General features: G+C 40.1%; 1 protein-coding gene across 3 annotated transcripts in view; it reads right to left on the reverse strand.

Moving 5' to 3' along the window:
• Positions 1-20,222, reverse strand: part of LOC133536914 (potassium/sodium hyperpolarization-activated cyclic nucleotide-gated channel 4-like) — a 308,924-nt gene that overhangs the window by 103,997 nt on the left and 184,705 nt on the right. For all 3 annotated transcript variants that reach the window (XM_061877619.1, XM_061877628.1, XM_061877638.1), the window contains exon 4: positions 17,586-17,804. In XM_061877619.1, coding sequence (XP_061733603.1) covers positions 17,586-17,804 — 219 coding nt within the window. The remainder of the gene's footprint in view (positions 1-17,585; positions 17,805-20,222) is intronic.

The raw sequence follows: 20,222 nt of genomic DNA on the forward strand, positions 1-20,222 counted from the left end.
AGATGAGTCGATAATAATGGTAATAGTAATAATACAGACAAAGTGTAAACTAGATAAAAGCCAATAATAATAATAACACAGACAAAGTGCAGACTAGATAAAAAAAACAATTAATAAAAATTTGTAAAAACTGAACATGGGAACACGATTGTTGCTCAACTAGCCACAATTTTGTTTGTTTTTTGAAAGTGACAAGTGCAGGTATACTTTTCAAAATGTTGGGTAGAGAGTTTCATAGTTTTGGTCGTTTTATGCGGGGTCGTTCTCCCAGGAAAGCAGACGGACTACTTGGGACATGGCGTGCGGGTATAAACATGATTTAATCTTTAACTCAGAAAAGGTGAAAACAAAAAGGCACACAAGGCGAAAGCACAACTTGACGAAGGAAACAAAACTAACACTAAGACTAAACTTTGGACATGAAACAAAAAACAACAGCAGCATGGATTTTGGCATGAAAAACTAGCATGGACAGAGCATGAAAAGAACACAATGACGCCAGGCCGACTGACCGGCAATGGCAGGCTTAAATAATGTTTCTGAGTGGTGATCGGGTAGCAGGTGAGCGGCCGAACATTATTAGAGACAGGTGAACGTAATTTGCAACCATGGCAACAAAACAAGGGAGTGAAAAAAAACAGGAACTTAAAGAGTCCAAAGGTCAACAGAACATCGCCAAACAAGACATGATCAAAAGACATGACCAAAAGGGAGTCTGGCCAAAATATGTTCTACACTCCTACATAAGCTACAACGATATAGTGAGGGATAACTTGAGATTTTGTTTGTTTTACTATTACCGTATTTTCCGGACCATAGGGCGCACCGGAATTTTTAAGTTCTTTAGCCGCCCAATATTGTCACGGATGAAATGATGTGAAAATGTAATTTTACTGTTAACGTGACCAACATTTTATCCGTTATTATTATCGTGATATTATTGAACGTGCTCAAAAAGTACTTACACACACATTGACATCTTTTGAGCATCCATCCCATTCATTTTCTACCGCTTAGTCCCTTTGGGGTCGCGGGGGGCGCTAGTGCCTATCTCAGCTACAATCGGGTGGAAGGCGGGGTACACCCTGGACAAGTCGCCACCTCATCGCAGATCTTTTGAGCAAATGATTACTATTTTTAAAACCAACAAAAATAAACAACACTATTTTGCATGTTTTCTGTTTCTTATGTTTTACTGATAGTGAAGTGAATTGTATTTATATAGCACTTTTCTCTAGTGACTCAAAGCGCTTTACATAGTGAAACCCAATATCTAAGTTACATTTAAACAAGTGTGGGTGGCGCTGGGAGCAGGTGGGTAAAGTGTCTTGCCCAAGGACACAACGACAGTAACTAGGATGGCGGAAGCGGGAATCGAACCTGCAACCCTCAAGTTGCTGGCACGGCCACTCTACCAACCGAGCTATGCCGCCCATAGTGTTTTAGTCTTAGTATTTCATCTATTTGAATGGCTAAGCGGTTATTGTTTTGAATATTGGTTTGTACTGTAGCACTTTATAAAAGTTATTTAAATGAAAAGTGCGAAACAAATAAAATCTATCTTGTAATATTTCTGGTGGGTGTTATGGCGTCTTACTTTGTTCAGCGGTCCTTGAACACAGAGTAAACACCCTCCGTCTGGCAATCCTCTGCCTTTAAAGCAGGGGTGTCAAACTAATTTTAGATGGAGGGTCACATAGAGAAAAATCTACTCCCTAATGGGCCGGAATGGTAAAATCACAGCACGATAACTTAAAAATAAAGACAACTTCAGATTGTTTTCTTTGTTTAAAAAAATACAACAAGCACATTCTGAAAATGTACAAGCCATAATGTTGTTGGTTTTTTTTTACACTTACATGTTGTGGTTAATAGTATTCTATCTGTATTTGTCGTTATTTATACTTTCTGAATAAATTATGTTGTAATGTTCATCAGTCAACTCATTGGTGTGACTTTTCAATCCATCAAGAGACAAAAACATCAAAATCAAATTACAGGATGTTATCTATGTAGTTTGATCATTTTCTTAGACTGATGCTCTAACATGTGGTTAATTTTTTTACATTTGTAGCATCATCTACAACAGAGGTAGGGAACCTATGGCTCGCGAGCCAGATGTGGCTCTTTTTATGACTGCATCTGGCTCTCGGATAAATCTGAGCTGACATTGCTTAACACGATAAGTAATAAATAACTCCTCTGGTAATCACAGTGTTAAAAATAACGTTCAGAATATAAAACATTCTCATGCTTTATGTTCAAGAAGTTACGTTAATGGTAAGAAATAATTTATTTATTATTGGTTAGTCTGGGGCTTGCCCTCCCGGGGGTTCTTCAGACCACCAAGCACCGACATGAGAGCCTGTTTTAGGGTTACAATATTGTTTTATTTTTCAATAAGTCTCTCAGTTGCTTTCCAGCAATTGTCTTTTTCTCTTTCGTCCTCACTCGCGCTCTGGCTCCAGCCCCAACCCCGTCTCTCTTCCTGGCTGGTGCTTATAACAGAGCGACAGGTGATTAGATAACAAGGCCCAGGTGGGCCTTCTACGCACCTGTCGCTGATTTCGAGGCCGGTCCTGGCAACACCCCGCTTCGCTGCAGGCCCACAGGCCACGCCCCCTCCACAGTTAGCTTCAAAATAACAATATTATTACAAATAATAAGATATCTATTATACTCTAGAAATGTTGGTCTAAATTAAAAATGCACGCGTTTAGTTGTGTTCAGTGTTGAAAAAATGTATTATATGGCTCTTACGAAAATACATTCTAAAATATTTGGCTTCTTGGCTCTCTCAGCCAAATAGGTTCCCGACCTCTGATCTACAAAGAAACAAATAATTGCTATTGCGCCATCTAGTGGACACCTTTAAAACGGCAGTTCGTTTCTTTCAAAAATTTCGGCTCATTTTTATCCTTACCAAACTCATCTCGCGGGCCGGATAAAACCTGTTCGCGGGCCTGATCCGTTTGACACCCCTGTTTTAGAGCGATCACGCTTAGCTTCTTTTTACACTTGTATGACTTCCAAGACTGCTAAAATGTGACTTAAAAAACATGCCTAGAAGATTAGCGTATCTCACGAGACCTCAAATAATTAAATGTTTTATTTTCATTCATGAGCATTATTCATTTATTCAATTTCAAAGATTTAAAAAAATGTAGTTGTGTTTTAGTTCTTAAGACTTCCGTTAAAAGTTGAGCCGCCGACATACATGTGAGAAATGACTGAAATGTTTCTTAAAAATATCCCGTAGTTTCAGTTTGACTCAGGAACAGATTATTTCTATTACCTTCATTTCGTATGGGAAAATACTTTCAAAGATTTCAGGCAATATGATGTTTGTGTTCCTCATCTAAACAACCAAAAAAATAAGACTGATACGATAGTCGCACATTTTCAGGACTTAAACTTACCTTTAACTGTGTCACAAAAAGCTTTTTCTGTTTACAAACGGCGGTAGGATTGGCAAGCTGTGTGTATTTTTAGCCCCGCGAAAATGAAGCTAATAAAGCTATTTTTCATCTCGGCGGGGAACACACTTCAACCCTTTAGTATTTAGCGTGATTGCCGGGCTCTCTACTTTGTGTAACAGTTAACAGGCTGCCTGATTCCTATTTAAGAGCTCATTTAAGCCGGCTTGCTAGCTTCTGACAGCCCGAGCATTTATCTCATGGTGCCATATTGTAATAGAATTCTATTCAGGAAAGATTATACTCCGGCTTTCTGATGATAATTTTCACCATCTTTGAGAGCAGAGGGTTTTTTTTCCTACACTCACTCACTTACTCCTTTTCTGCTCTTTCCCATGTGAAAAGATTCCTTCAGGATAATGGTTTCTCATCTGAATTCAAGTTTAACTTTTACATATCTTGCAAAGAGAAGAATGTGACGTTCTGTGTTTTTCTATTTATTTGTGAATCATTCAGAGGTCAAACGATGATAAAACCACATGAATCCCAACAGGAGGCAATTAACATTGACTATAATTTAAGTAACTGAGGTTTAATTTGGAGAGGACTTGCATTTGTTTTTTTCTGGTATTGAGGGTTTTTTGTTTTTTTTTTAGTTAACAAAGGTTTTAAGCCACAGTTTGACCCTGGAACAGATTAATCAATGAGGTAATTCAACATCACTTTACTATATTTTCCCTTAGGATTCTGTTATGACGGCTCATTTATACTTGCAGCTTTTTTTAGTATTTAGACGTCAATTTGAGACGTCACACATTAGCTCATGTGGATAGCTGTTTTTAAGCACGGGATCACATTTGATAATAAACTGTAAGTAAGGGTTTTATTATCTTTTCCAGCCAATCCGTATATAAAATACAATCATTCATGTAAATATGAATATATACTACAAATAATTACAATCTTATTTTACTTTATTTTAGGGCTGCAACCATCAATTATTTTAGGAATCGAGTATTCAATCGCTCAAATTGTCCGATTAATCAAGTAATCGGGTGAAACACACTTTATGGCCACAATGCGTATACAAGGAAAAACATGACGATTGCTGGACAAATACTATACAAAAACACATTTACTGCGCATTGAAGCACATCAACAGTATACAAAACGGGTCATTTTCTGGCGCATTTAAAAATCAACTAAAATGCATCAGCAATTACAACATATCTTATGTACTGCTGTCAAAATCAAAATCCCAAAAAACATATTAAAAGTGAAACAATAAAATATTTGAACTCACAATTAGTAGGACCTATTCTACGCCGTATAAGCCAGTGGTAGCCCTCCTCATCGGCCTATTCGAGTGGAAATGGCGAGCATTTCCTCGCCAGAACAGCTATCAATTATTTTAGGAATCGAGTATTCTATCGATTAATTTGTCCGATTAATCAAGTAATCGGGTAAAACACACTTTATAGCCTCAATGCGTATAAAAGGAAAAAAAATGTTAAAAAACCCCCACCAATTTTCAGCTTGCCATAACCTTCATTCTTTTTTTCGGAGTGTACAACATCAACATTTAAAATGAAAATGTTATAGCAATTGTGCATTAATAGAAAAGAACAAAACATTTTGCGGAAATTACCCACTCTCCGCCGCGACTATAAGTATACTAGTATCTGTGGAGGGCCGTGCGTTTCCCACCTAGGCCTTCGGTGATGTCGGACTTCAAAGATTACCTCTCAAAATACCATCATTTATGTCGCCACATGACCATTGCTGGGGAAATACTATACAGGAACACATTTCCTGTGCATTGAGGCACATCAACAGTATACAAAACGGGCTTTTTTCTGGCGCATTTAAAAATCAACTAAAACGCGTCAGCAATTACAACATATCTTATGTGGTACTGTCAAAATTCAAATTGCAAAAAAACATATTAAAAGTGAAACAATAAAATATTTGAACTCACAATTAGTAGGACCTATTCGACGTCGTATGAGCCAGTAGTACCCCTCGTCATCGGCTTATAATAATTATATATATATGGTGCTGATATATAATTTTTTTAATTAGATTGACAAAGAGTCAGGATTAATGGCTACAATCAGCATATTTTGTAGTGCACAACTTTACAAAGTGGGGTTTGAAGCATGATACAGCATGATACTGATAAAGCAGTCATACGCACCGCACCTGGCCCCCACTCCACCCACAGGAGGCCCACCCCACTATTTGGGAAGAACCACGTTAACTCGTGATTAATCAGAAAATATTATTGCATTAATCACGTACATACACAGATGAATCACACAATTTGTTTTGACCGTAAATGTTCCTTTACGTTAACCACGAATGGTCATCTAAAAGGTGGCATGGATTGTTATTTGATTAGGTCAGGAGACGCTGACTGGTGTGCTCTCCGGCAAATTTCACTTTAAAATTGACCCATATGGGGTTGTAGGTAAAACTGTTAACAGGTTTGGAGAGAATAAATAATGTGCGTTCAAGTAAAACATTCAGAACATTTTCCCTTGTGATAGTCTATCAATTAAATTATTATTAGTATTTTTTTTTTAAATGCAAAATGGTGCCTCTGTAGTGGATGCTGGTGGCAGGAGCTCTGTGCTCTTGTGTCATTCTTTTGTGTTCCTGACGTTTTCATTTTGTTTTCATGTGGGGTTTTTTTTTGCCTTTTGGTACGGGACCTTTTGGGACTGTGTGACAAGGGGTGGCACTTTCGTGACATCTGCAGTGCTTTTTTGTGAACTTCTGGATCTGCCTTCTGGGACCCTTTTGCCGTGGAGACCAGCTGCTGGGTCTCTGCCCCACCAGAGTCCGTTTGGAGAGACTGGAGGAGATGCGGACGTAGAGACAGGACTGCGGAGCTGGCGCTGAGAACCGGGACAGACAAGCTTCACAGTGTCTTGGCTGAATGAGCAGATATGGGACACCTCGGTCTACTTAGACCTATCCTCGCTCATCCATGCACACTGGACACTGGCTGGGAGTTAGTGGGTGACCGAGGGTGGAGTCGGCTCTTTTGGTTGCTTTGTTGGGTCTGCTCCTGTCTCTGGCCATGCTCCCCCACCCCAGCAGACGATGGCGTGGAACACTGCATAGTCCACCACAGTGTGTGTGGGTGTTGAATTATGTTTTTGTTAGGTTGCTTACAATCGTGTGGGTGCAATGTATATTATTTTTTTTTCTTTATTTTTTTTTTTAACTTTTGTAGCTGTATGTAGAAATAGCACTGCTGGAGTGGCAGCTGGTTGCATCAGCTCTGCTCTTTTAATGTCTTTAATGTCCTTTGTTTTCTTTGATGTTTACCTCTTACACATATGTTTATGTGTGTTATGGGTATTAGTTTTTTTCCTTGGCCTCAGTCTGGACCCCCTCTCCAGGGGCCCAGGCTTAGACTGAATATTTACTTATTTTTACTCATGTGTGAAAGGGGGCATGGCCTGCGGGATTGCCGCGGAACGGGGTGTACCAGGACAGGCCTCGAAGACAGCGACAGCTGCGTAGATGGCCCAGGTGGGCCTTGTTATCTAATCACCTGTCGCCTTTATTAGCAGCAGGCGGTATGAGACACATTGTTGTAGCTGGAGTGGGAACGAGAGAGACAAGATGCAGACAAGCATTTTGCTGGAAAGCAAAACACCTGCACGATTGTATGCAAATAAAACAGTGTTGTAACCCTGATCCAGGCTCTCGTAGCACTGTTTGGTGGTCTGAGGAACCCACTGGAGGGCAACCTCCACATCATGTTACTAATGTTTGTCTGATCTTGAATGGGATTGTGCTGAAAATCTTAATTTCCCTGCGGGATTAATAAAGTAATTCTGATTCTGATTTGTGTCAAAATATTGGGGTATTTTTTCAAAGTAATTAAAATTAAGGAAGCAACAAACCTGTGGTTAATAATGATTAATCCAAATTCAAAATGTGTGTGATTTGATTAAAAACAATCATTTGACAGTACTGTATATGATTTTAAAGTGCATTTTGAAACGAGCTATGCATGACAGATTTCCTGTATGAACAACAATGTTATGTGGGAAACAATTAGACAAACTTTATTTATCCCCAGAGGAAATTGTTTTTATTCATTGTATTTCTGTTCCCTTTACGTCCTCTGGGGATAATTGTTTTGAAAGCCAAACAAATCAAGACAACTGGCGCCTCTGTTTCTAAGCTTCCTAAATTTCTAACCTCACAGGTGGCATGTAAAAGTGCTGCAACAGAGGAAAAAAAGCCAGACAAAATGAAAGGGTCTGCAACAAGAGCAACTAAGAATGCCCTGAGTCAGCAAGTAATCCAAATGAAAAGACAGCAAAGGAAGATAATCCCTCACAATCCCACGGTAGGGAAATTCACAGTGATGATGCAGCATTGAGTCCGACTCGGGGCTTCAGTATCGAACCGGCAATCTTCCAATTACCGGTCTCTCTAACCTCTCAGCCAAGGGACCCCGTGAGAACACAGGACAACACACAATGCTTTCACTTTGAATACAATTTCAATTATATGTTTAGACACTGACTTCACCATTAATACTGGAAGTAAAAGAGATTGCTGAGGAAATTCCATGTATTTTTAGCTGCAGTAGACCAAAAACAAACGGGTATTTTGTGAGTACAAAAAAGTCCATCGATAATGCTAAAGGGTTGAGAACATTATAGAAAGACCTCCAATTGATGGATTGATTGATTAAAACTTATATTAGTAGATTGCTCAGTTCAGTACATATTCCGTACAATTGACCACTAAATAGTAACACCCGAATAAGTATTTCAACTTGTTTAAGTCGGGGTCCACGTTAATCATTTCAATCAAATGTGCTCGTATGGTTTTTCTGCACATAAATTCCAAACTCAAACCAAAGTAAATAAACCTCCTCAGGAAAGACTTTAGTTCAAAGAATATGATATAATTTATTGTTCATACTTTTTTGCAATTACCCTGATGTGAAATCTGAACCGAGGATGTCGTGGCTGTGCAGCCCTTTGAGACACTTGTGATTTAGGGTTATATAAATAAGCTTTGATTGATTGATTGATTGATTCAATATACCATATTTTCCGGACCATAGGGCGCACTGGATTATAAGGCGCACTGCAGATGAATGGTCTATTTTAGATCTTTTGTCATATATAATTTGGACTGGATTTTAGAGCGCATTAAAGGAGTCATATTATTATTTTATTATTTTTTTGTAAATGGAAAACACTTCCTTCTGGTCTACAGAACAAAATGTTACATAAGTTATGTTTTACAGATCATCTTCAAGCCGCTTTCTGAAGTCGCTTCCGGGTGCGATGTTTTTTGGCGGTCTTATTTACGTGGCTCACCTTCGACAGAGTCTTCTACCCATCATCTTTGTTGTAGCGGTGTAGCATGCAAGGCCGGGAGTAGAAGAAGTGTCAAAAGAGAGAGCTAACTGTTTGAATGATATTCAGACTTTACTTGAATCAATAACGGAGCAGCATCTCCTCATCCAGAAACAAAATCCGTGAAAAACCGTCTGACCGCAACTCTCTATTAACTAAAGTTCCTTGGGTGAATAATGTAAACTCACTGCACCGGTATGTTTTAGAATTTTTATGGTGAGTTTACTGACAGATATAAGTAAGAACTTTACACTACTTTATATTAAAAATTGCAACAGCGGAGAATTGATGACCCATAACAAGAAGAGAGAGAAAAACAAGAAGCTTGTCGACTACGATGTTTCCACGGACTACTAAGGCGGACACGCGCAATTTTTCCGGTTTTATGCAGATCCCAGCAGGTACCAAAGGGTAAGAAAAGTTGCTTTTGCATAATATTGTGAAATAAAACGCCAGATAATATATCTTACCTTATACACACACACACACACCATAATACTACTTGTGTGTTTAATGCGCCGACAATCCATCAAGCGGTGCAGCTTCATAGCTTACCATAGTCTTACTAAAAAATTTTGATATATTTTTGAGCGCCTTGTGTAATGTTCTGTATTTTCAATGGAACATATAAAATGTTGGTCTTGTTTACTTGAGTCATATTGCCATCATATTGCAGTCTACACATATCTCTTGTTTTTTCTGCCAACTACTGGTCACACTTATCATTACACTATATACCAAATAAAATTGCCTCGAGGTTGGTAAGCAAAACCAGAATTACCGGATTATAATGGGCACTGTCGAGTTTTTAAAAAAAAAAAAAGGATTTTAAGTGTCCCTTACAGTCTGGAAAATACGGTTCATAATTTATATTTAACTGTTTTAATACTACTAAACAGGCATGTGCATAATTTTGAATTTGAAAAGAATTGAAATTTGATTTAAATTGGAATTACAGGGAGTGGAATTACGTTATTTACAATTTAAGAGAAATTCCTCACAGACAAAGAAACATAAAGAAGTGATTAACATGTTTGACAGAGTTTGTGCCTTTGAACATAAAACTAAAACACTGATTTGAATTTAAATACTGTACTGGGATACATTGGAAAAATAAAAACTATTCCACCATTATCCATAATTTAGAAGTCATACTTCCTCATAATAGATCAATTGTTGCATAACATATCGATCCATCTATCCATTTTCTACTGCATGTCCCTCTCGTGCTTTTTTATTCTTAATTCTCAATTTTAAAAAAAACAATTTTCTGTATTTAAAATATCATGTGTTCATGAGGTTTACAGTAGAAATGTGTACAACAGTCACATATGGAATATATATTGTGACGCATGTTTCTTGATTACACCAAAATTATCCATTAAAATTTCTACTTTACTGTTTCTCCCACAAACATAAAACTATGTTGAAAACTCAAAAGTACATTAAAACAATGCAAAACTAAAAATAAGTAATAATGATAAGTAATAATAACAACAATAACACCACTATTACCACCTATTTTAATCTTAATTCAGATTTAATTCAAATTTGTGCAATTGAATTGGAATTTGATAGAGGTCATCAATTCAATTCAGACGTTTGCCAAGAATGCTGCTAAGAGTGGCTCGCTTCTTTTTACATTCACGCAGCAAACGTTACATCATGTGGACACCTCAGTTGCTTCAACACTTGTGTGACAGTTAACAATATTCAAACATTACTTAAAACCATCAGCATCATTAATAGTAACTTCATGAAAGCGACACTCTGACACTGGAACAGAACATTTCTATACTTTTAATATTTCTACGGGGAGGTTTGCTTCGAACTCCGAACAAATTGGCCACGAATCCTAACATCCCGCGGTTGTTAACTCTATTTTTATATGTTTGACCTTGGCTGAACGTCGGAGCCCTTGCAGTTTTAACACGTGTTTAGTTTGATGGCGCCAATAAAAACCGTCACATCATCACGAATTGCTACTATAAGTTCATCACCTTGCTTGCGCCGAGGTCGTTAAAGGAGTCTACACCTTAAGCCGGCCGTCTCCCTCTGATATGGTGTTAAAGATGCATTTATGTGGTGTTGTGCGGAATTAGGAGCTTCTTTGCGCCTGACTTTGTGAGTTCATTAACATGCATTAACAGCCTTTGACGGGACACATTTATAAGGGCTCATGCCCTATTATGGAAAGTGGCCCCCATATAACATGCAAATTACAGCATCTATGATGTTTAAGACTGTTTTTTTTGTTGTTTTTTTTAATAATGTTTTGTTGTAAGCTGTAGTGCTGAGGTTGATGCAATTTTAATGTCAACTAAACACGCTCATCGTTAAAGGCCTACTGAAATTAGATTTTCTTATTCAAACGGGGATAGCAGGTCCATTCTATGTGTCATACTTGATCATTTCGCGATGTTGCCATATTTTTGCTGAAAGTATTTAGTAGAGAACATCCACGATAAAGTTTGCAACTTCTGGTCGCTAATAAAAAAGCCTTGCCCGTACCGGAAGTAGCAGACGGTGTGCGCGTGACGTCACGGGTTTTGGAGCTCCTCACATCCTCACATTATTTACAATCATGGCCACCAGCAGCGAGAGCGATTCGGACCGAGAAAGCGATGATTTCGCCATTAATTTGAGCGAGGATGAAAGATTTGTGGATGAGGAAAATCCCTTATCTGCTTATTGTGTTACTAGTGTTTTAGTGAGATTTTATAGTCGTACCTGAAAGTCGGAAGGGTGTGGCCACGGGTGTGGTGACTGCCAGTGTCTCTGAGGGAAGCCACGTTTCTCGACGAGGCAAAGCGAAGGCAGCCGGTTGGGCCGGGCTGAGCTTTTTTTGCCCCTCGTCCACGGTGGAAGCATCCCACGTTCAGGGGCGGCCGGTCGGAGGAGGCAAGAGAGTCCGCAGCTGCCTCTTTGACAGGGGCACGAGGAACGGCGCAAGCTCCGCTCATGTCTACGGTAAGAGCCGACTTATTACCACAATTTTCTCACCGCTACATGTGGTAGAGAACCATTGTTTACAATCATGGCCACCAGCAGCGAGAGCAATTCGGACAGAGAAAGCGACGATTTCCCCATTAATTTGAGCGAGGATGAAAGATTTGTGGATGAGGATAGTGACCGTGAAGGACCAGGAAAAAAAAAAAAAAAAGACAGGGCAGTCGAAACGATTCAGATGTTATTAGAAACATTTACTAGGTTGATTCTGGAAAATCCCTTATCTGCTTATTGTGTTACTAGTGTTTTAGTGAGATTTTATAGTCGTACCTGAAAATCTGAGGGGTGTGGCCACGGGTGTGGTGACCGCCGGTGTCTCTGAGGGAAGCCACGTTTCTTGACGAGGCAAAGCGAAGGCAGCCGGTTGGGCCGGGCTGAGCTTTTTTTGCCCCTCGTCCACGGTGGAAGCATCCCACATTCAGGGGCGGCCGGTCGGAGGAGGCAAGAGAGTCCCAGCTGCCTCCTTTACAGGGGCACGAGGAACGACGGTAAGAGCCGACTTATTACCACAATTTTCTCACCGAAACATGCCGGTTGACAAGTGGTAGAGAACCATGTTCGCTTGACCGCTCTGATCCATAGTCAAGCTTCACCTTCGGGAATGTAAAAAAGAAAACACCGGCTGTGTTTGTGTTGCTACAGCCGGCCGCAATTCACCGCTTTCCACCTACATATTTCTTCTTTGTAGTCTCCATTGTACATTGGACAAATTGCAAAAGATTCAGCAACACAAATCTCCAGAATACTGTGTAATTATGCGATTAAAGCAGACGACTTATAGCTTGGATCGGGGCTAGAACAAAATGTCTGCTACAACCCGTGACGTCACGCGCACGCGTCGTTTTCAACAGAATTCTTTGCGCGATATTTAAAATTGCAATTTAATAAACTAAAAAGGCTGTATTGGCATGTGTTGCAATGTTAATATTTCATCATTGATATATAAACTATCAATCAATTTTCGATTCATTGATTGATTGATATAAACTATCAGACTGCATGGTCAGTAGTAGTAGGTTTCAGTAGGCCTTTAAGTAAGCACTAGTCATTGAAAAATAACATCTTCATTATTGCAGCATTTTGGCATGTGTTTGTACAACTGCTTTAAGGCATCAGATTGATGTTTTCCCACAGCCCACAGCTGATGTAATAGAGAGCCACAGTGCGCTTTAAACACGCTCTACAGTTTGTGTTGTGTTTGTGCCTCTTGCAGGCATATTCACCTCCAAGATGGCCTTGTCAACATAACAACAACATGTGACCTCCTTATGAAGCCCTCAGGGCATCGCAAAACTACCACCTGTCCTCCTGAAATCTCTCTGGAAAATGAGGATACTCCGCGCCGACTGCCTAGTTACGACGCCGTACTGTCGTGTTGAGATTCCTCAAGCACCTTAAGGAAGGGTCTATCCCACTTAATGTAGAAAATGGATGGATGGATACTGAGCCATAATGCATTCTGTTCAATAAAACAGACCAAAGCCTGGTTGACCTGCTTACATAAGTGAATAAGTAACCACAGAGATAATAAACAAAACTGTACATATTACAAATCAATATATGGGGGGGTATAGCTCGGTTGGTAGAGTGGCTGTGCCAGCAATTTGAGGGTTCCAGGTTTGATCCCCGCTTCTGCCAACCTAGTCACTGCCGTTGTGTCCTTGGGCAAGACACTTTACCCACCTGCTCCCAGTGCCACGCACACTTGTTTAGAAATGTAACTTAGATATTGGGTGTCACAATGTAACCAGAGTCGGTTTGGAGGGACCGGAGGAGATGCGGATGAGGGGACAGGGCTGCGGAGCTAACAATGAGCGCTGGGACGGAGAGTCTTCGAGGTGTCTTGGCTGGGTGAGCAGGTGTCGGACACCTCAGTCACCTTGGACGTATCCTCGCTCATCCATGCGGACTGGACACTGGCCGAGAGTGGAGTCGGCTGTCTTGGTTGCTTTGTTGGGTCTGCTCCTGTCTCTGGCCATGCTCCCTCCACCGCAGCGGACGATGGCGTGGAACACCGCAGAGGCCACCACAGTGGATATGTTTCTTTAACTTTTTATTCATAGCTGTATGTAGAAGTGTCTGGTTGTATCTGCTGCTTTAATGTCTTCAATGTCCTTTGTGTTCTTTGATGTTTCCCTCTTACACACATGTAAGAGGGATGTGTTCTATGGCTATGAGTTGTTGTTTTTTTCCCTTGGCCTCAGTCTGCACCCCCTCTTCAGGGCCCAGGCTAAGACTGATTTTTTTATTTTATTTTAAACTTCTATATATATATATATAATCTCTATAATCCCATCTATAGTAAGTCATACACATAATTAGGTGTTTTAAAATGATGGTTTTAACCGAATCCATGCAATAATTCGTCAATTAAATATGATGTGAGGCAGGGATGTCCAAAGTGCGGCTCGGGGGCCATTTGCGGCCCGCAGGGAATTTTTTAACGGCACATTCTAAATATAGGATTAAAAAATACAAAACATAAACAGTGGTATAAAAGAGCAAACATGAAAATGTTGCAATGTTGACTCTAATAACACAAAGCTGCCATGCAGGCTGTTTTTTTTTTTTTTTTTTAAATATATAATGAATAAAAATCAATGTCATTATGAATTATTGACCTATTCAAGGCTCCAATTACGTCACATTAAATATTCCACTTTGAGATATTTTTTGTGTAAAATGTTGCATATTTTGTGTTTGCCACACGTTTTTGTTTTAAAACAATCAAAAAACATAAACAACATTAAAACTAAAAACTGACGGATAGATCTGAAGTTGATCTCGAGATTATTGTGTTAAAAGTAAACAAAATTATTATAATTTATTTTTTAACACTTTAAAGAGTAGGACCCTTTTGGATCACCAATATTTTTAGTGTGATTATTTTTTTAAGTGTCATTGCTCAAAAAATAATAATGAATTAAAATCAACGTTGTTATGACTTATTGACCTTTTTAAAGCTACACTTATTATATAATCTAAAATATCCATCCATCCATCTTCTTCCGCTTATCCGAGGTCGGGTTGCGGGGGCAGCAGCCTAAGCAGGGAAGCCGACTTCCCTCTCCCCAGCCACTTTGTCTAGCTCCTCCCGGGGGATCCCGAGGCGTTCCCAGGCCAGCCGGGAGACATGGTCTTCCCCGTGGCCTCCTACCGGTTGGACGTGCCCTAAACACCTCCCTTGGGAGGCGTTCGGGTGGCATCCTGACCAGATGCCCAAGCCACCTCATCTGGCTCCTCTCAATGTGGATCGTAATGATCTAAAAAATTCCACTTAAAAATGTTATTGGGTGAAAGTATTGCATATTTTGTATTTTTTCTATTAAAAAAAATGTTTTTCTTTGATAAATTTTTTTAAAATGTTGTATTGACAGATAGATCTAATGTTGATCTAGAAATTTAAGCCTATAACAATAATAATGATACTAAATAATGACACATTTTTAATATCTTTTTGACCAAAACCTTGAGTGGAGGCCTACATGTATATTTTTTATAAATATATTGCATTGGTTTTTAAAATAAAAAATATCAAAATGGAAAAAGTGGAAAAAGTTCGGACACCCCTGATGTAAGGTGTTCGGAATAAACTATTTGAATTCTTCTTTCTGTATTTGCACCAGAATTCCACAGCCCCTTATGTAAATTATTTTTTGGTAGTTTTTAATATCCTGCTCACGAACCAACAGAAGAAGAAGAATCATGCCCCGCTGTAACATCAAAGGTGTTCCGTGGTGTTAAATGCTGTTTTAATTCATCCACTATGAAGTATCTCGCAGTCACGTAGAAGGCACACATTACATCATCTAAGCTCTTTCACTGGCTCTCATCCCCTCTTTTATGCTCTTTTCTCTCCATTCCATGGAGGTCACTCCTCTCCTGTCTCCATCATGTCACATACGCTCAGCAATGTGCCGCTCCGGCAGCTCGGCTCATTATCGCCCACGCTGGGCATTTGGAGGTGACGGGCGGCCACGCCTGCGGATGCCAGCCTCGGCCTTTGCAAGCCAGCTGTCGGGGCTTTCCTTTCCCCTCAAGTGGGGAGGCTAGGGGTTCCTCTATGCATGGGCTCACCCGACATAAAAAATGATAACGGCTGCTAAGTAGAGCTTCTTTCGAGCGACGTTGCCTCTTACATCCTGATTGCCCTTGATTGTCGTTGACTTGATTGCTTCCACACATAAGTGGACTTCAACAGGTCCACTTATTCATCATATCTTGCAATTTAGGATTTTCCCCACCCCCTCTTATGCGCATATAAAAAGAAGTCTATAGTATTTGGTTGTCAAATTTTTTTTCCACATCACTGCACTAGTTTGTGGAACCAAATTCTTCTTCTAACAGCTGCACACAAATAGATGGTAGAAAGATGTGAAAACATGCACACCCCGACCGTGCTTCCTGTAGGGGTGTCCCCATCCCATATTGAAAATGGTCTGATTTCACACACAAAATGTAAAATGTCCAATATACCTTATTTTCCGGAACGTAGGGCATACTTGCTAACCCTCCCGGATTTTCCGGGTGACTCCCGAAATTCAGCGCCTCTCCCGAAAACCTCCCAGGAAAAATTTTCTCCGGAAAATCAGGCGGAGCTGGAGGCAGCACCCCCTCCAAAGAGCGTATCTGCCCAATTACGTTATAACTGTAGAATGATCGAGGGCGAGTTCTTGGTTTCTTATGTGGGTTTATTGTTAGGCAGTTTCATTAACGTCCTCCCAGCGCAGTAACAACACACAACAACAGCAGTCACGTTTATGTCTACCGTAAGGCAGTTTGTCTGCTGTAAACAGCATGTGACACTCTTAAACATGACAATCCTGCCATCTACTGTACATGCACCACAACACCTCCAGGCAACTTCAACCCTTTACTAATCCTCCTCCATTCACATCCCATTTTACCGGATTGTAAATAAGCTAATCCAAATAATAGAATGTATTTCTAATGTATATACTTGTTCTTATGCTATCTGAACTCACTATGTTCCATGTAAATATCCTACTAAGTAAGACCTATACTCTTTCAATGTCCATTTCTCTGATGATGCAATTGTTGATGACTGAAGTACTGATATCAACCAAAGCTCCTCATCCCACCCCCCAGATTGTAAATAATTCAATGTATATACTATGATGATTAACTTGTGCGATGACTGTATTATGTTGATAAGCCAAAACCTCCTTCCATCAGCAAGAGCTTTGAATGGTGGACCAAATACTTATTTTCCACTATAATTTACAAATAAATTCTTTAAAATTCCTACAATGTGAATTCCTGGATTTTTTTTTTTCACATTCTGTCTTTCACAGTTGAAGTGTACCTACGATGACAAATACAGACCTCTGTCATCATTTTAAGTGGGAGAACTTGCACAATCGCTGGCTGACTAAATACTTTTTTGCCCCACTGTATATATATATATATAAAATATCAGAGCACGATGATCTCTCGTTATGGATTTTTAGACAATATAATTTGCATTAGTGGCTAGAAGACACCGACCGTAACAAGCAGTAGAAAATGGATTAGAAAGGACAAATAAAAAAATAATAATAATTGTATTTTATTTTTTATTTAATATTTTTTTTAACTTGGGACTTCCTGTGGGCCGTATTTTTGGGGACCCCCGTTATAAAACATTGAACATATTTGCAAGCACGAATTCCAATGCATTTTGAAGCAATGCATATATGCACAAAATTACTGTATAGACAACAAAATGGCGGTCAAAAGAATCCAAAAACAAAATACTGACCTTCTCCTGGTACTGCCGCCGCGAGGAGTCCAGCGACTGGATGAGGGCGGTGGCGTGGCCCACAAACATGGCGTAGCAGGTGGCGCCCACGATCATGCTGAGGATGGTCAGCCACACGTCGGTCATGCCCACCGGGGGGTACATGCCGTAGCCGATGCACAGCATGTGGCTCATGGCTTTGAAGAGCGCGTAGGAGTACTGCTGGCCCCACGTGTCGTTCTGCGGAGGGAAGACAGAGGAAGATGAAGTCGGGCGGTAATTGCCGCCGTTCACCCATCTTGAAGGTGGCACGTGGAAAAGTCTCACAATGGAGCTCAGGAGATGGGTAGGGTGCGACGTCTCACTATGCAAACGCAGCGAACAGATATTTTGGGTCGGAGCCCGAAAAAAACGTAGGCCCGAGAACAGGCGAATGTGGCGTGACACACGGGAGAGGCTTTCGTGCGTTCGCATGAAAGTAGGTCAGCCGTTTGGAAAGATGCGATTTCTCGCCGGGTTTTCTCATTTGTAGATAAATGGCCCCCACCTACCCCCCTTTAGATCCCATAGTGGTAGTTCATGGCCAATCAATAGAAAGTCTCTCCTGGGGGTTGACATGTCCAAATTGCTTTCAAACTAATTTCCACAGCCGAGAAAAAGAAAAAAAAAGCTTGAAAGATAGCCATTTTATTAGAGTCACTCCTGAAAAAAAGGCATGGAGTGATGACCCGAAGCAATAATGGGGGCACTATTGTAAAAGAAGACAACAACAAAAAAAACTTCTAAAGAGGACTAAACCAACAATGTGTCAATTTATTTATTTAATTAATACAAAGCACCAGGTAATGGAGGAGAAAAGACGAGGAACTCTCTATTAGTTCCTGCGGCAGGCGGCAATGGAAAGCGGAAGATATATTTGTTATTCCGTCACACTGCGACGCATTCTTCTAGTTAATGCAATTAATTAGACGGCATTTAGTGTGTGGAACAAAACAAAGTGCAGCCGGATGAGAGGCTTTGTTTCTCTCACAGGATTTAAAGTGCATGTTTTTAGAGCTCAGCTCACGGCCATCTGAAGGAAAGACGAAAGATGAAGAAGGAGGTATGTCGCTGAATAAGATATGAGTATTGGAAACTCCCAATCCAAAAAGTTATGACCGTGATTACAAAAGTGTGTTGTATCTTACTATGTGCTGTTTTGTTAGGAAACCTTTTTTTTTCTCGAGTAAATTGTAATCTTTTTTTTTTTTTTTCACAAAAGGTCTTAGAGGCCTACTGAAACCCACTACTACCGACCACGCAGTCTGATATTAATATTTCATCATTGATATATAAACTATTGCAACACATGCCAATACGGTCTTTTTAGTTTACTAAATTGCAATTTTAAATTTCCCGCGAAGTGTTCTGTTGAAAACGTTGCGGTATGATGACGCGTGCGTTTGACGTCACCGGTTGTAGCGGACATTTTTTTCCAGCCTGATCCAAGCTATAAGTAGTCTGCTTTAATCACATAATTACACAGTATTCTGGACATCTGTGTTGCTGAATATTTTGCAGTTTGTTCAATTAATAATGGAGAAGTCAAAGTAGAAAGATGGAGGTGGGAAGCTTTAGCCTTTAGCCACACAAACACAGCCGGTGTTTCCTTGTTTAAAATTCCCAAAGGTGAAGCTTTACTATGGAATAGCGGTCAAGCGAACATGGTTCCTGACCACATGTCAACCGGCAGGTTTCCGTGAGAAAATTGTGGTAATGAGTCGGCTCTTACCATAGTTATGAGCTGAGCTTGCGTCCTCCTGCAGCTGCAGACTATTACCTCCTCCCACCAGAGACACCGGCGGTCACCACATCTGTGGCCACACCCCTCCGACTTTCAGGTACCATATAATCTCACTAAAACACTAGTAACACAATAAGCAGATAAGGGATTTTCCAGAATTATCCTAGTAAATGTGTCTGATAACATCTGAATCGCTCTCACTGCCCTCACCTTTTTTTTTTTTTCTAGTCCTTCACTCTCACTATCCTCATCCACAAATCTTTCATCCTCGCTCAAATTAATGGTAAAATTGTCGCTTTCTCGGCCCGAATCGCTCTAGCTGCTGGTGGCTATGATTGTAAACAATGTGAGGATGTGAGGAGCCCTACAACCCGTGACGTCACGCGCACATTGTCTGCTACTTCCGGTACAGACAAGGCTTTTTTATTAGCGACCAAAAGTTGCGAACTTTATCGTCGATGTTCTCTACTAAATCCTTTCAGCAAAAATATGGCAATATCGCGAAATGATCAAGAATGACACATAAAATGGACCTGCTATCCCCGTTTAAATAAGAAAATCTCATTTCAGTAGGCCTTTAATATTAGAATACTTAAGCCAATATTTTACCAAAAAAATGTATGTTTAATGTATTAATGTTACCATATTTCAGTACCTATGTTGCACATGTTGTTGAACATGACGTCACATCCTGTTGCAGACGAGGCACCCGCTCAAGCACTTAGCGAGGACTCCAGCAGCACTCAAACAGCACTCAGTTGGCCTGCCTCTCGGTAATATTTCAATTTGCCATTGCAACAAAGCAAGAACAAAGCGCTGGAGCGTAAAGTAAGGCTTCACTTTTTAAAATGTGCTAGCTCAATGCTAATTTACAT

This window comes from Nerophis ophidion, linkage group LG02 (genome assembly GCF_033978795.1).
Source record: "Nerophis ophidion isolate RoL-2023_Sa linkage group LG02, RoL_Noph_v1.0, whole genome shotgun sequence".
Taxonomy (NCBI): domain Eukaryota; kingdom Metazoa; phylum Chordata; class Actinopteri; order Syngnathiformes; family Syngnathidae; genus Nerophis; species Nerophis ophidion.